This window comes from Nanorana parkeri, unplaced genomic scaffold (assembly GCF_000935625.1).
Source record: "Nanorana parkeri isolate BGI_ZX_2015 unplaced genomic scaffold, ASM93562v1 scaffold1687, whole genome shotgun sequence".
In the NCBI taxonomy this organism is placed as follows: domain Eukaryota; kingdom Metazoa; phylum Chordata; class Amphibia; order Anura; family Dicroglossidae; genus Nanorana; species Nanorana parkeri.
In genome coordinates, this window is record NW_017307955.1 from 191,106 (window position 1) to 208,211 (window position 17,106).

Below are 17,106 nucleotides of genomic sequence, written 5' to 3' on the forward strand. Positions count from 1 at the left end.
CCCTGCTGATAGCGGGGCCCCGCCATTACCCTGATGTAAGGTTCATTATTAGTGGGAATAATCTGCATATTGCGGGTCGGCACTCACCGGGCTCCCAGGCACACCAACATCTGGAACTTGCCGTCTTTGCCGATGTTGCGAGGAGTGCTGTTGATGGCGTTGATGATGCGGCTGAAGATACGGGCCCTTTTCTGCCAGTCTTCACCGGGGGCCCCTTCGCTGAACTCAAGGCCGTTGTAATGTGCTTGTGCCTTCTCTGAAAAGACACAATAATGTTATACACCCAGCGGCAAAACCCAGAGCGGCCCCGATACAACCACGTCTATGGGGGCCATTTATAAAAGGTTCGTCAGGACGCTCAACGCACATCTGGAACGTCATTGCCCATAGATTGACAAATACCAAACGGGGGACGGGATGCTATGGGAACATGAACGTGGGCATGAAATAGTTTACAGAATGAACTACAGACCATGGGGGTTATGGAGATCGGGGAGTGGTTATGGAGATCGGGGAGTGGTTATGGGGACCGGGGAGTGGTTATGGGGATAAGGGGAGGGGTTATGGAGATCGGGGAGGGGTTATGGAGATAAAGGGGAGGGGTTATGGAGATAAAGGGGAGGGGTTATGGAGATAAAGGGGAGGGGTTATGGGGATAAGGGGAGGGGTTATGGAGATCAGGGAGTGGTTATGGAGAGAAAGGGGAGGGGTTATGGAGATAAAGGGGAGGGGTTATGGAGATAAAGGGGAGGGGTTATGGAGGTAAGGGGAAGGGTTATGGAGGTAAGGGGAGGGGTTATGGAGGTAAGGGGAGGGGTTATGGAGGTAAGGGGAGGGGTTCTGAGGTCCAAAGGGGAAAACTGGTGAGGATTCATGAACTCTCAGAGTAAGAATCTTCCATCGGGTGAGCTGTAGATATAAGAAGGAAGAATTCCTCCGAATGACTCGATAAGCCGTGAGAGAGAAGGAGGCCAGCAAGGAGCGGACATCACCACGTGGACTTCTCCCACCATTTCCATTCCTCACCCAGGAAGTCCCATATGAAGATGCTTTTGAAGAGTCGCGGTGACTTGAATCCGTGCTGGAAGACTTGTTCCAGAGCCGACACCAGACCGCCCTCTCCGCAGAGCAGCAAAGTCAAACTTCCCCTCTGTAACGGCAATATGGCAAAGTACAGACCACGGGATGATGGAGAACGTCAGATCGTAACCCAGCACTGCTGCAAAACTGCAGCCCCCAAAACATGGAGCCATAGCGGAATCTACATGCCAGCTTCTCCTCCCCCCGGGCACCATGAGGCCCCCTGAAGTACCCATGTGGACAACAATGCAGAGACTGAAAAAGCCCCCCCACCCCCACCTCTCACATAGCAACAGCTTCAGTCAGGGGCCCGGCATTGTATTGTGGGATAAGGGAGGAACCAAGAATTGTACATTTGTATCATCATCTGTAGGCACTTTGGAGGGGAGAGATGACAGTGAGCATGGAGAGGAAAGCCATGGCCTGTTTTTCACATGAACTTTGTTTAACAAATTAAACATACAAAATGAATATCCCTTAAACACAGATTAGCAAATCAAGCAAGTCTGCAAAAGTAACATTTTGTTTTTTCCTTGCTACGGCCAGTGCCGGATTTACTCCCCCTGCCGCCCCAAGGCCAGGTTACTTGGTCAAATGTCCTGGCTGTCTGTTGATACACGGGACTTCCTATAAATGTCCAAGTTCACAATTTTTTAGGGCTGCAGAAATTAACGATTAATTCCTCGATTAATCGTTAATTTTTTTGATAGATACTCACCTCTCCGTCCGCTTCCGGGATGTCACCGGACTCCTCCCCACTTCCCCTGAGTGGCTCCATAGGCTAACGAAGGGAAGGGGGGAGGAGTCCGGTGACGTCCTTCTATAGCGCAGTGCATGCTGTGCTGGTTCTCCTGCTGTCACGGATCTCTCCGCCATTGAAGACGCCGCTCTCGGTCTCCAGCTCAACCCCTCTCCTGCATCGTGGGTTTCCGTCTCACTCTGCTGACATCCAGAAACCGCAAGTAGCCTGGGTCGTCTGACCCTACCTTCAGCCCTCGTTCACACCTGAACGTTTTGTAGCGCGTTCTACGCTCGGCGAACGCTCTACAAAACGCTCAAACACGAAAATCCCATTGTTTTCAATGGGTCTGGTTCACACCTCGGCGTATTTCAGCCCGTCCCTAACGCGCTACAAAACGGCCCACGCCTGAAAAGGTGCATGTACTACTTTGGGCCGTTTTTGTTGCGCGTTTCCATTGGGATATACAGCCAAGCCGCCCTCGGAAACGCGCGATTGTCTTGCGATTTTTTTTTTACCGCGAATCGCGTTAAAAAAACGCGCAACAGACGCGCATATGCAATACGCCTAGGTGTGAACCAGGCCTCAGTCCTGTTACAAACGTTATCCTGATCGTTATAACTAGAGGTGGGGATTGCTTAGGGAACAGCACCACCTAGTGGGGACTCCTAAGGCTGGGTTCACACCTAGGCGGATTGAATATGCACGTATTTCGCGCGTTTTGTTTAACGCACATTTCCGAGGGATACTTGGCTGTATCCCAATGGAACCGCCCGACCAAAACGCCCCAAAGAAGTACATGTACTTCTTTGGGCGTAGGGCGGTTTCCCGCACGTTCTTACTCGCAGAAAACCGCCCAGATTGTTTTCAATGGGTCTGGTTCACACCTCGGCGTATTTCAGCCCATCCCTAACGCGCTACAAAACGGCCCACGCCTGAAAAGGTGCATGTACTACTTTGGGCCGTTTTTGTTGCGCGTTTCCATTGGGATATACAGCCAAGCCGCCCTCGGAAACGCGCGATTGTCTTGCGATTTTTTTTTTACCGCGAATCGCGTTAAAAAAACGCGCAACAGACGCGCATATGCAATACGCCTAGGTGTGAACCAGGCCTCAGTCCTGTTACAAACGTTATCCTGATCGTTATAACTAGAGGTGGGGATTGCTTAGGGAACAGCACCACCTAGTGGGGACTCCTAAGGCTGGGTTCACACCTAGGCGGATTGAATATGCACGTATTTCGCGCGTTTTGTTTAACGCACATTTCCGAGGGATACTTGGCTGTATCCCAATGGAACCGCCCGACCAAAACGCCCCAAAGAAGTACATGTACTTCTTTGGGCGTAGGGCGGTTTCCCGCACGTTCTTACTCGCAGAAAACCGCCCAGATGGGAACCATGCACATTGAAAATAATGGCATTTCCCTGTTTGAGCGTTTTTCCGCGAGTACGAAAGCGCGGAAAAACGCCTAGGTGTGAACCGAGCCTTATAGAGCCTGCTGCTTATTTCCTATGAGGTATACTGTGGATTCTGGACTATGCTATAAGGGCCTGTTCACATGAGTTTCAGGTCCTGATCAGGTGCAAATCAGCAGACGCGGTGCAATGTGTTTTGCCGCGTTTTTGATGCGTTCCAGTAAAAAAACAAATTTTTTTTTTTTTGCTGGAGTGGGGCTGTCAGTATGTTAGCTGCAGCGCAGTGCGTTATTGACGCGTTTTTGATGCGTTTCCGGACCGTTTCCTGACCGTACAAAATGTGACATGCAGTATTTTTCTGTCATAACCTGAACGGACTGCGCACGTGAGAACTGTAGCCCATAAAACACACAGGGATACATTGGGATGCATTTTTAGTGCAGGAGCGTACGGATCTAGGTCAGCACAGAAAACGGACGTCGTGTGAACAGGCCCTCAATGCCTGGAGATAACCATTGATGATTATTGCCTATAGCCTATACTGTGGATTACTGAACGGTGTAATTACTACTAATTTATAACTCCGATACTGATATTACTCACAATCTGTGTGGTGACTTCTGAACAGTGAGGTTACTACCTAGTGTTACTACCAAAGTTTAACCAACTACATTGGCCTATACACATACAGCACAGCGATGAAGTAATAAAATGAACTAGGATCACACTAATCCAGCACGTTATTAATCTAACGTGCCCCACTCAATATGGCCGCCGCTTGAGTTGGGCAACTCAGAATAATAACGCGCTGGATTAGTGTGATCCTAGTTCATTGTATTACTTCATTGCTGTGCTGTATGTGTATAGGTCATTGCTGTGCTGTATGTGTATAGGCCAATGTAGTTGGATCTGTATGTGCGTTATAATTAATCGAAATTAAATCGATAAAAAATTTCGATTGAACACGAAAATTTAAATCATTACCAGCCCTAAAATTTTTATCTTTCTTGATATGCTGATATTTCTCTAATTTAATCATAAAAAAGCCAAAATAATATGAATACCAGGAAGATAATGTAGCACATTTGTATCAGTTTTTGGAGGTTTGTTTTTTGAGACTGGCCTGGGATGTGGTGCACAATGGGCAGCGATTGGCCACCTTCTTCCATAGAAAAACATAGCTGTAGTCTGATGCTCTCTTCCCTCCCCTGAGGGCTTCCCTACAATGTCCAGCTCTATGTACAAGTCTAAGGGAATCCCCGCGGGATAAATTTTTCCGGTTTGTGAAAGTGTTTTACAATTCCATTGACAGCCTCCCCGATGGCCTCCTGGATCTGACCCGTGTTTAATTCTGTTGGAGGAAGGAAGATCATGGAGGTTAATAACGGAGTGTTCATTGGTTGAGAAAAACAAAAAAAGTTACAATGAAAACAGAGAATAATTCTGCATTGCAAACCAAGTCATGTGATCAGAGACAATATAATGAAAGCTTGCAGTATGATAAAGTCATGTGACCAATCCGAGCCAATGTAGCCGTTAGACAGATTATGTCATGTCAGCAATTAGAGCCAATGTAATGAATGCTGGTGGAGTAATGAAGTCATGTGACTAGGCTGAGCCAATGCAGTGAAAACCTAAGTTAGGTACCTGGTAACTTATTTTCCAGGAATCGTCCAGGGCAGCCTCTGAGAATCCATGCTGCCCTGGACGATGACTGGGGAACGATAGCAGATGTCATGTGATCAGCGGAAGCCAATACATTGAAAGCTGGAAGATTCACAAGGGCATATGACCTGCCAGAGGCAACGTAATGAAAGCTTGCAGTGCATAGACACAGCTGTGTGAAATCTCTTTCTAGTGCCTGTCAGAGGGTTATGGGGTCTCAGTCGGACGCAGCGTTTTACTTACTCGGTCGGCTGTTGGGCGATATCGCCACAAGTCTCCGGATCATTCCGGGCGAGTGCTGCAGAGGGGGCGTCCGGCAGGGTCTGTCTTCTGTATCGGTAGTCGGAGTCAGAAGATCCCCAACCAAAACTCTCTCTAGACTGCCATCATCCATCCCTTTCCCCAGCCAGCGGCCGCAGGGGAACCTGTGGAGACAATAAAACAGAGCATCTTACCCACTGAGCCACAAGAACATAAACTCACTAAAAGCAAACAGCATCCCACAGCAAATCCAAGGTGTAACTCACGGATGGGCTGGTCCCATCCCATAATCCATTGTTATGAGACCCCAGAAGCAGCACAAGGCTGACTTGCCCTGACATTAGTCTCCTTTGCAAACTGATGGTTGTGACCTTACAGGACCCCTCCGGGCAGAGGAAGGGGAGCTGCTGCTCCAGAATACATAATGCAATGGACGCAGTGTACTCTGCAGCTTAGCAAAGAGCTGACAGGTCCTCTCTAAGCCCTCAAAGCTGAGTCGTCTGCAGTGTGAAAAATCAATTCCATCTGCACAGGTCGCAGAGGAGCGGCGGTCAGTCCAACATGACAGGCGGAAGGTTCTCACTTGTACGTGTGTCCTGTGATCTCATTGCGGACCATGACGTATTCCACCAGCCACTTGGCGTACAGCCCGGAGTTGTCGTGTGCGATCTGCACGGTTGTCAACTTCCCGAGATTCTGGCACTGCGAGAGAGGAGAGACGCGGGGGGTCACGTAACAATGCGGAGAGCTCGGAGCAGATATATAAAATGTTATCATTTGTCATCGTGGTCCCTCATTTAAAAAGCAAATCGTTTCCCCCTAAACCCGATAGGAACTGCAAGAGGAATGACTCGAAGTTACACAAGCAAGCGATACAAATCTGTTCTATACACACAGTGACTACACGGTGACTACAGAATAAAAAGACAGAAGCCAAGCACAAAGCCAACTGTACAGGAGCTGAGTGAAAACAGACATTTTAGTATAAGTGAGAATGTTAGAGAGAGGACATGTGGAGGACGGGGTTCTTTAAAGTGACACCAAACTCCGGAGTAAAATCTTAAAAATCCATTCAAGTCCCTGAACTCTGAACAACAATGTATCTTATTTGTGTATCACTCGGCTGTAGATCCTCCAATCATCTCTGACACTGTCCTTCCTTCTGGAGGGGGGCTACGCCTGTTCCCCATGGTCCCTGTGTGTGTTGTAAAGTAGGCACCGCTCCAAGCTCCGCCCCCCGGGATGGACTACAATCTCATGTTTAGTTTTCAAATTTGTATTGGGACTGTAGTACATCCCGGGGGCGGAGCTTGGAGCGGTGCCTACTTTACAACACACACAGGGACCATGGGGAACAGACGTAGCCCCCATCCAGAAGGAAGGACAGTGTCAGAGATCATTGGAGGATCTCCAGCCGAGTGACACACAAATAAGATACATTGTTGTTCAGAGTTCAGGGACTTGAATGGATTTTTAAGATTTAACCCCGGAGTTTAGTGTCACTTTAAAGAACCCCGTCCTCCTGTACAGCACCTATGGAGCAGAGCAGTTTCATTGTCACAACTCGGCTCGATCTGGAAGTGAGTGAACACATACTGTAGCTCGCTCACTTCCCGATCATCTCCCTGCAGAGAGCAGTGACTGTCAGTCACCGCTCCCCGCAGGGATTCCCCACTCCAATCCGCTGACTGGAGGAATAAACGGGGGAGGGGGTGGGCACAGCTGGCTCTACCACTAGATAGGCAGAGCCAGCTGTCAATCAGCTAGCTGGGTGGATCTCTACGGTATTGTCGGGATCCATCCTGACCGCGGCGCTCTCAGTATATAGCAGGCAATAATCTAGGGCTGCAACAACTAATCGACATAATCGATTATTGAAAAAGTTGTCAACTTTTTCAATCATCGATTAATCGGCCTCTGATTAGTTGGCTCTGTTCACAGCTCCACACAAGCTGCGCGCCGCACCTCCACCTCACACTCGCCGCTGCCAGACCCTGTTCACAGCTCCACACAAGCTGCGCGCCGCACCTCCTCCCCACCTCACACTCGCCGCTGCCAGACCCGCATCCACACTATGCTATATACCGAGCTTTGGGTCACGGGGAGGAGGTTAGTATATGTCCTCCTGTGACCCTAAACAGAACTATGGGATAAAAAAAGGTTCCCCCATAGTTCTCCTTTAAGTCGATATCCACAACAGGTTGAAGAATTGCTAACAGCTCGTGTTACCTCATAGGTCATCTCTAGGATGCTGCGCGGCACCTGGAGGACTCCCGTCTCACCGAGCTCTCCGGAGATACAGATCCAGGGGTTGGCGGTGAACATTGAGCCTCCCAATTTCTTGCTGGGGACGATGAGGATGTGATACGGGATCACTGGAGAGATAAGAGGATATATATATTATTTATGTGATGGCAACCGATAGGATACAAGCGTCTTTATAACATAAGAAAACTTTTTAATTTTGGGCACTTTTTTGTGAGCAGTTGTGACGCAATTCTCATCATTCTCAGAACCTCTTATAAATGTACAATCAGCACAACAAAGTAGAGGCCAGCAGAGGACATATCATGATCCAACATATGACCTAGAGCCTTGGTTCTGAATTGGTGGGTCTTGACCCAAAAGTGGGTCGTGACTACTTGTTCAGTGGGTCGCCTTCTGCCTTCCACTTTTCTAGGTGAGAGGCTACTCAGCCTCCCCCTACCCTCCCCCGAGCGCAGAACTGTCCATTCTTACACCAAGCAGCCATTCAAAATATGCCGGCCCGGCGCCAAGTGTCGACTTGAGGTGGGGCCGGCTAGGGGTATGGCCACGAGGGAGCTCCATCCATATGTACATTGCTTATACTGTAGCTCCTTTGCGTGTCCTGTAGAGGAGCCTGGACTGGAGTGACATCACATTCTGGCTCCCGGCTACTCTACGGGCGCACATGGGAGCTGTGCAAGCAATGCACGTATGAATGGAGCTCCAGCACAGCAGCCCACACTGCCGTGCGTTCCATTGCGATACGACTTGGGTCTCAACTTAATGACCGAGGACAAATGTGGGTCCTGAGCTTACACAGGTTGAGAACCACTGACCTGGAGGACATATAATACCATATCATGATCCAGAGGCAGGGGAAGAGGAAGCGGGGGGGTAGCAGCAGTGCATGATAAGCACGAGCGGGGTATGCCTATGCATCAACTCCCTGCCCAGCTCCTGGGCATTGACGTTATTGGTTGCCAGGAGCTGAGCAGGATGCTGGCCAGAACATCCCGGGTTGTCAAAAGCTGGGCAGGGAGATGTGTATGACCCTTACACATCTACCCACCTGGATCTTAGCAGCCTGGGACGCTCTGGCTGGAAAGGGGGCAGCAGGAACACAGCAAATATTGTGCAGCAGAGCAGCCATGCCTCCCTGCCTGCCGCCCCCTTCCTCCACGTGCCCCATAGAGATGCCGCCTAAGGCAACAGCCTCATTATAGAGACGGCCATGAGCGGGAGCAATGATTTACAAAGGATCAGTAATGGCTGCGATCTCTAGTAGTCTCTCGCTGTCCTATTCAGCAGGACCACATGCCTGCAGTCTCTGACCATCTCTTCTAATATGCCAGTGGTTTCTGACAGTCTTCTGTCTTCCTGGGTGCTTTCAGGTGCTGCAGATGTGGCCCCCCCCCCTATACTTCATGCTTTGATAGACACACCAACTACGATATCAAATTCAGACCTCAATTTGCAGAATATGCATGACTGAGTTATAAGCATGCACGTCAGGGGAGGGGGATGGGTCATAGAGGTTGCACTCTGTTAGTTGCCCTTGTTTTATAGATTGTGCATGCTCTCTGCACACAACAGTGGAAGGGGGAGGAGTTAAAAATGGAGATGAGGGTTAAGCTGTTGACTTTTACCAATAAGTCAACAATTGTATATCAAAAACAGAGCAGCTTACTGGACTTTGGGGATGAGAGACATTTGATGCAGTAGATTGTGGGCGGAATGATGGCCCCGTGCTTGGGGAAGGGAACGGTTCACATTATATTGGCCGCCCCAATGTACTCACTAATGGTGGTGAAAACGTTTGTGAAGCAGAAATAGTCCACGGCGTTGAAGGACAGAAGGTGGTAGAGGAACTGCTCCTTCTCGTCGTCGCAGCGCAGGAAGGCGTAACGCTTGTAGAGTTTTCTGGAAGAGAAAAGATTCACGTTTTTACAATAAACGCCAAGAAGACACAAATATCGCAGAATGGTGGTGCGGGGCTCAGTATCGGGAATATTGTGGATTATGATCCCGAGTCTAACAACTTGCTCAAGGTGGTCCGTTCACACAAGCTGCGCTCAATACTTCATAGAGATCTGCTAAGTTCCTGGAACTATTTGTACATTATTTCTGGTTTTACCAACTACAGCAGCAAATGTGCCTCTAAGTCTTAGTCCCTGGTGATTTAGTGGCGATTAGTAAGGTCTAGTGCAGACCTTACTAATCATCCATGATTCGGCCGGAGCTCAGAAGTGACAGAGCTGACAGGAGCAGCTCTGAGGTCTGCAGCTGACAGAGATGCAGACCGTGTAGCTGCTCCCGCAAGTCGGGCACGCGGTCCGTGACAGTGTGCCCGACTTGTCAGCTGGCTGCGGGCCACATAGTACCGGCTCGTGGGCCGGAGTTGGACCCTGGGGCGGTACATTGAGAACCCTGCTCTACGAAAAGCTTTTATGGCTGGAAATGTATTTACAAAATTCCGAACATTGAGAGACTTTACAATATGGTAACTGGGTGTGTTAAAGTGACATTAAACCCTCAGATTTTTTAACATAAACCAATACTGTAATGTGCGCCTTACTGTAATCCATGGTAGTTTCTTCCTTTTAAATCCTCATGTCTTCTCATGCTGGGGGAGAACTTCCCTTTGCAGCTGAGTGCCTCTTCCTGTAGTGCTGGCTCAGGTTGTGAACCTTCACACAGACACCATGTATCCATTCCTGAGACAAGGCAGTCTGCTGCAAAGGGAAGTTCTCCCCCAGCATGAGAAGAGAGACGGATTTAAAAGGAAGAGCAGCAAAGAGAAGGGAAACTACCATGGATTACAGTAAGGCGCACATTACAGTATTGTTTTATGTAAAAAAATCTGAGGGTTTAATGTCACTTTAACCTATCAAACTGAACGATACAAATACAGAGATACAAAGTGTCAGATCTCTCCGGGGAAACTTTATACCCGATCCTTAGGGGAAATATTTACATAGGGGCCAATGCTCCTCGGCCTCATCTAGTGCTGGGAATGCAACATGGATGGCAACCCTGCTATACACTGGGCGAAATGTTTATATATCAGCCCCTTTAGTGATCGTTAAAAGCAACAGTGATGACGGCTTTGTAGCTTTTTCCAGACTTGGAATCTTTTCTGAACTACAAAACACATAGAAATAGAAATCTCCGGCATTGCGATGTATATTCTAAAACATTTGTTAAATAGCGAAGACTCGTACTGAAAACACACACCGGGTTATATCGGCTCATTATATAAAATGTCCAGATAATGATCTGTAAATGGGACTTTCTCTGCTCCCCGTCCTGCTGACAACACAACTGAACAGCAGCGTGCATCCTCACTGACGCATTTCAAGGGCGGACCATCATCATCATCCGTCACCCTCCCCATCACAATGCTGCTGCGATTTCTATTTGTTTTGTAACACACTCAACAATTCCTACATTATATATATATGTATTTTCGGCAAGTCTGAAATATTGCATGTTAATATCCTGCATTTTCTTTTTGAGACAGAATGTGGAGCTTTTGGCTCCCTTTCACATCTGTTTCCCTTACTATTGATTTACAGCTAGTTGACAAATGCCTTTTGTTAACAGGCTCCATAGCTCAAGTTGCAATTTAACCCCTTCGTGACTGACTACGTACAGTGTACGTCGCCAGCATCGGGGCTGTTTAAACAGACTCCCGGCGACTTTTGCCGCCGGGACTCTGTTTAAACTTGTAGAGCCGACTGTCGGCTTTAACAAAGAAGTGAATAACACTTTACAATATGTCATTTATTTACTATTATATGGCTCAGTGTGAGGTTTCAGTTAGTTTAAGGGAGCCATCAGGCAGGCAGACACTGCTGTGCTGTCCTATAGATAACCCATAGTGCTTTGGGGATTGTCATATATTATATTCTTAAACATTGAGATACAAAGATAGATAGATAGAGAGATACGAGATAGATAGATACGAGATAGATAGATACGAGATAGATAGATAGATACGAGATAGATAGATAGATACGAGAGAGATAGATAGATAGATACGAGATAGATAGATAGATACGAGATAGATAGATAGATACGAGATAGATAGATAGATACGAGATAGATAGATAGATACGAGATAGGATAGATAGGATAGATAGATAGAAAACAGCTATAAACAATGTACAAACTTCCAAATAAAACGTAAAATGTGTCTTAGATGTAACCACCGTAGTCTCCATTTATTACACAGTCAATATGCCTCTATTTTTGTTGTAGGGTTTTTTATACCGAGTTTAGTTCGGGAGTTTCATACATTGATCAGCACGGGACTTTCCGTAGCACTGTCCTATTCTATTCAATCAGCATATAAAGTAGGTTCTGAAGTCATTATTTGGAAGGGAAATCTCTCCTAGCTATTGGCAGTGTCATTCTAATTAAACAATATGACAGGTTCCCTTTAAGGGCCATCTATAGCTCCGCTCAGAACATGTTTTTGAGGCCCCGTCATCGGGCCGATCCGCATTCAGTAAGGACGAGGGAAGTGGGGCACTCACTTGGTGAGCTCGTAGTCCAGTAGAAGCTGCTTCAGGTGTCTGGAGAGAAGTTTCTTCTCCATGGAGAGACGCACCCAGGCTCGGGCTTTCCCCACATCAGTCTTTATCTCTCCGATGTTCTGGATGTGTCTGGGAACACAAAAAGACAATTTGACTGAAATACAAGTACGAGGACTTGCGGAGTTTCTCTGACGCTCCTTAAAAATGGTAAAAACCTCAAGAAATGTTAAATTACCGGCTACATTCATAGAAATAAACAGTAAATGTAAAATATTGTGTATAGGGCTCTCTGTACACTGTGCTGCAGATCGTCATACTCGCTGTTCCTAGGATCTATCGCCCGGTCTCTCCCCCCCGACAGACGACTGTCATCACTTTCTGGTTTCTCCTTCAGTGACAATGCCGCGACCAACCAGATTGCAGACGCAGCCTTACAGGGCTTTTGAGCAATGCACTGCTAAGCCCCTGTGCCTCTAGTGTCTGCCCATGCCTCCTGTATTCCCCTGCGTCCAGTGACTGTGGCCCCTGTCCCTCCAGAGATCCCTGCACAGCAGTGTACTCCAAAGACTCTGTGACCCCTTGTGCACTCATCTTACTCCCTGTGTCTCCAGAGCAACCTGCATCACCCAGTGACCCTAGAGAATCCTACGTCACTGCACCCTGCCTCACCCAGTGACCCCGGAGCACGCTGCATCAGCCAGTGACCCCGGAGCATGCTGCATCGCCCAGTGACTTCACTCCACCCTGCCTCACCCAGTGACCCCGGAGCACGCTGCATCAGCCAGTGACCCCGGAGCATGCTGCATCGCCCAGTGACTTCACTCCACCCTGCCTCACCCAGTGACCCCGGAGCACGCTGCATCAGCCAGTGACCCCGGAGCATGCTGCATCGCCCAGTGACTTCACTCCACCCTGCCTCACCCAGTGACCCCGGAGCACGCTGCATCAGCCAGTGACCCCGGAGCATGCTGCATCGCCCAGTGACTTCACTCCACCCTGCCTCACCCAGTGACCCCGGAGCACGCTGCATCAGCCAGTGACCCCGGAGCATGCTGCATCGCCCAGTGACTTCACTCCACCCTGCCTCACCCAGTGACCCCGGAGCACGCTGCATCAGCCAGTGACCCCGGAGCATGCTGCATCGCCCAGTGACTTCACTGCACTCTGCCTCACCCAGTGACCCCGGAGCACGCTGCATCAGCCAGTGACCCCGGAGCACCCTGCCTCAGCCAGTGACCCCGGAGCACCCTGCCTCAGCCAGTGACCCCGGAGCACCCAGTGACCCCGGAGCACGCTGCATCGCCCTGTGTGACCCCGGAGCACCCTGCCTCACCCAGTGACCCCACAGCATCCCGTGTCACCCAGTGACCCCACAGTATGCTGCATCACCCAGTGACCCCACAGTATGCTGCATCACCCAGTGACCCCGGAGAATCCTACGCCACCCAGTGACCCCGGAGCATTTTGAATCACCTAGTGACAAGCGAAGCGTGTGTGAAGGACTACATACAAATGTACTTTAATGGTTGGCCCACCAGTTGCACACTCGTCTCCATTTGGCTACTGGCAGCGAGGAAAGATACCAGGTACTTCTTGATATGGGGGTCATGTGACTTACTCACCCATCACATGATGGGGAGAAAATTCTTCACCTGGTGGGAACACTTTATAATTTGTCAGGTTTATGTTTTTGTTTGTGACCCCATTGGGTCAATATTGCTTTGTACACGAACAGATACATGGACAGGACCGGAGTTCTTTGGCCGCCCCATATGGAGTATGCTGTACTAGGTCAATCTTTGTAGGACAAACATGGCCGATGATGTGAATCAATTCCAGGGGTGACTGGCTGGGAAGAACCAAAATCCATTGCACACTGCACCCCAGAACTATCGGAGCCCCTCCCCCACCTTCTGACCATAACACTTACAGCATGTCCTGGACCAGAGAGATCTTCAGAGGAGCCATCACAGGGCTGGGATCAGATTTCCTCCTCTCAGAATCCAAAAACAGTACTGCGAGGAAAAAAAAGAACAGCGCCAATCTCAACACACGATACCGATTAAATGGATCGGAGATGAAACGGGATAATAGATTCCAATAACAAGTTATATAACAACTTCAATAAGCGTATTTGTATCTAAAGTATCAAAATATCAAAGCCGCTTGACCCATTGGCTGGGGACGGGTTCACTTTAAAAGATCATGTGACCCAGCTGTAATTTTAGTAAATGGCTATGCAAACGTTGCGACAAACCTGAATGACTGAAGCTCCCGGCCGCCATCTTCCTCCGCTTGTCCTGATAGTGCCAGAGGTGTGACCACAAGGCGGATTTCCCCTGAGACACAAAACACGGGACACGGATGAAGTCTCCGTCAAGCAACAAGACGCGTATGGTTCAGAGAGGGGGTCATGTGACTACCTGTTTCACCAGAAGGCCATGGCTCCAGATCCGCTCCAGGAGGTCGCACAGGCTGGCGATCAGCGTGTTCTCCTCCACCCCGGTGATGCTGACCTCGCCGTGACCCAACTCCACCGCCTCCCGACCCATCTTCTCCACCAACATCCGCTTCGTCTGCGAGACGGGGAAGAGAAACGTCACAGATAAAACTCAACATGGTCAGAGTTACCATATGGAAAGCCATCGCTACTTCAAATCTGCATCATTTCAAGTAATTATTTGGTAGAAGATCATCTTTATATCTTGTCTGCCCAAATGAATATTAGGACCCACTGTCAAATCTTTTTCTTGGAGTCCATTGAGGGACACAGGAATTCAAATACAGTTGGGTTATACTGCCACCTACAGGAGGCTTGAACGGCAAACCAAACAAATTGAAAGCCAGTCCCATCCAACCCCACCTCTACACAGAATGTCTCGGTATTCTGGAGAAGCACCTCCAAGGACAATGTCATGTACCTGTCTGATCAGCCCCTGTTCGGGGTTTGAACCCGGGTCTCTGGCGCGGAAGTGCACAGACCTAGCCATCCAGCCACTGGAAGGACTTGGTTTCTGCTGCAGGTTGTGTGTACCGAGCACCTATCCTTATGGACACTTTGGCTCCACCTGCCCACCGGCTGTAGAAGATGTACCTCAGGCTTTAAATACCGGACACTTCCTGTGCTCTGAGCCTGTTGATTTGGGTTAGTTTCCTGTGTGAGCTGCCTCTGTGTTCTATGCTGGATTTACACCGTGACTCTTGCCTGTTTCCTGACTATTCTCCTGCCTGCCGATTTTGTACATTGCTGCCCGACCGTGTCAAGACCTCAGCACGCCTCCGGACTACTCTCCTGGATCCCGACTTTGTACCTCGCTGCCAGACTGTTGCCGACCCTGCCTGCCTGACCACGTCTTCACCTTATCCTCAGTAGTGATGGGCTCGGGCGTGTTCGCAAGCGCCTCGTGCCGAGCCCGCCAGGATGCTGTCAGCTCGCAGGGCCAATCACAGGCACTGAGACATTTCCCGATATCTGCAGCTGCAGACCGCGAACAAACGCCCGAGCCCATCACTAATCCTCAGCCTAAGATCCACTTCGGACTCAGCCTACTACAGGTGGTTTGAGACAAGAGCAAAGACACATTGGGGTGGGACCGGTGTCCCTCGATGGATCCCTGGAGCGTGCAGTTAATCCCATCAAATGCTGATCCGCCCAGTGAAAACGTTACACCGCTGCGGCTTCTGTCTAATGATAAAGAATTGCGGAGCTGCACTCCGGCCCTGCGGTGTATTTGGCTGATGCGTCGGCATTTCCGGATCTGTGCAATCAAATGACGAAAAGTGTAACAATGTTACAGCCGCAAATACAGCAACAAGACCCGACGCACGCAGCAGAGTACAACGCAGCGCCCACACTTGATGATGACGGACGCACCGGAGCAGAACGCAGCGCGCACACACGATGACGGACGCACCTTATTGCGACACTCCTTCAGCAGACCCTCCACAAACTTCCAGTTGGTCTGGGCGATGACGGAGGGGGAGAGGTTGGAGAGCTTCGGCTGGCGGATGGTGCTCCCCAGATTCCGGGCCTCCTGGATGTATTTCTGGAAAGAGAAGAAGGATTTGTAATGCTCCGCACGCCGCCTATGGAGCCGGACAACTTCCCTCCATGAGCCCCGAGGGATCAATTTTATGTCTCAGCACAATCAAGTCTTTCCTTCTGTGTTCTTCTCTACGATCTCCAATTGTATCCGATCCATAGACGAAGGACAAAACTACAGAATCTACTTTGTTTAGTGTCAGAGTAACAGAAACATCGTTACTGAAGGTTACAAAGTATTTTATTTTCTAGAATTTGTCCCGTTTATGATTCCGATACAAAACATTGTGAAGATATGTACACGTAAAAGGCGAGGACTTACAGCGGTGGGGGAACTACAAGTCCCAGCATGCTCTGCTCCAGCACTCACCTCCCTCTGATCGTTGTCCAGTAGGAGGTGCTCGGTGTGCTGCTTCTGTCTGTCCTTCTTCCGCCACTGCGCCGGGGCGTTCCGCTTTGAAGCTCGTACTTCCCCTGCCCGATCTTCATGTCCAGGAGATGGGGGTGGATGGCGGTGTGGTCGATCTTGGAGAGTCGCTGCTCTATGGCTTTCACTGCGGCGGGGACAAAAGTTAAAGGGGACCTGTCAGTATTGGAATATGGGAGAGCTCCCCTCTCTAACCACCATGCATAGAAGGAGAGAGCAGAGTGACAAACACGTTGGGAACACAATGTAGCAATTTGACAGTTTAGTGGGTGAAAGCATTTTAAAGCTTCACGAATATGGGGTCACCCCGGAGTTCAGCTATAAAACTTCATTCCGTGTATTCTTTACATTCACCATAAGATACACCGCAGGTGAAAACATAGATTTCATGACGGAAGGAAGAGATCAGGATTCCCCCGGTCGGGGGTCTTACCGGCTTCTTCGATGGTGGTGCATTTCTGGTACATGGAAGTGCGCAGCGTCGGCGTCCTGACGTTCAGCTGCCGTATCTTGTCCACTCGGCAGTCGAAGACTCGCAGGACGGGATCCTTGTCGTCCTCGTCGTGACACATGATCTTGTTGTCGATGAAAGAGGCGAACATCTGCGTCTCCAGGAACCGCGAGAGGAACGGGAGGTACGGCTCCGGCTGGTCGGAGAGGAAAGACGCCTGGGGGGGGGGGGGGGGGGGGATT

At 49.4% G+C, this 17,106-nt stretch overlaps 1 protein-coding gene across 1 annotated transcript in view; it reads right to left on the bottom strand.

Annotated features, from left to right (window-relative positions):
* Window positions 1-17,106, bottom strand: part of DENND5A (DENN domain containing 5A) — a 47,084-nt gene that overhangs the window by 1,874 nt on the left and 28,104 nt on the right. Inside the window, 15 exon segments of the mRNA XM_018571152.1 lie at window positions 88-256; window positions 1,027-1,154; window positions 4,506-4,584; window positions 5,142-5,323; window positions 5,743-5,861; window positions 7,389-7,534; window positions 9,205-9,326; window positions 11,945-12,073; window positions 13,875-13,959; window positions 14,202-14,283; window positions 14,368-14,520; window positions 15,859-15,990; window positions 16,357-16,436; window positions 16,439-16,540; window positions 16,847-17,081. Coding sequence (XP_018426654.1) covers window positions 88-256; window positions 1,027-1,154; window positions 4,506-4,584; window positions 5,142-5,323; window positions 5,743-5,861; window positions 7,389-7,534; window positions 9,205-9,326; window positions 11,945-12,073; window positions 13,875-13,959; window positions 14,202-14,283; window positions 14,368-14,520; window positions 15,859-15,990; window positions 16,357-16,436; window positions 16,439-16,540; window positions 16,847-17,081 — 1,943 coding nt within the window.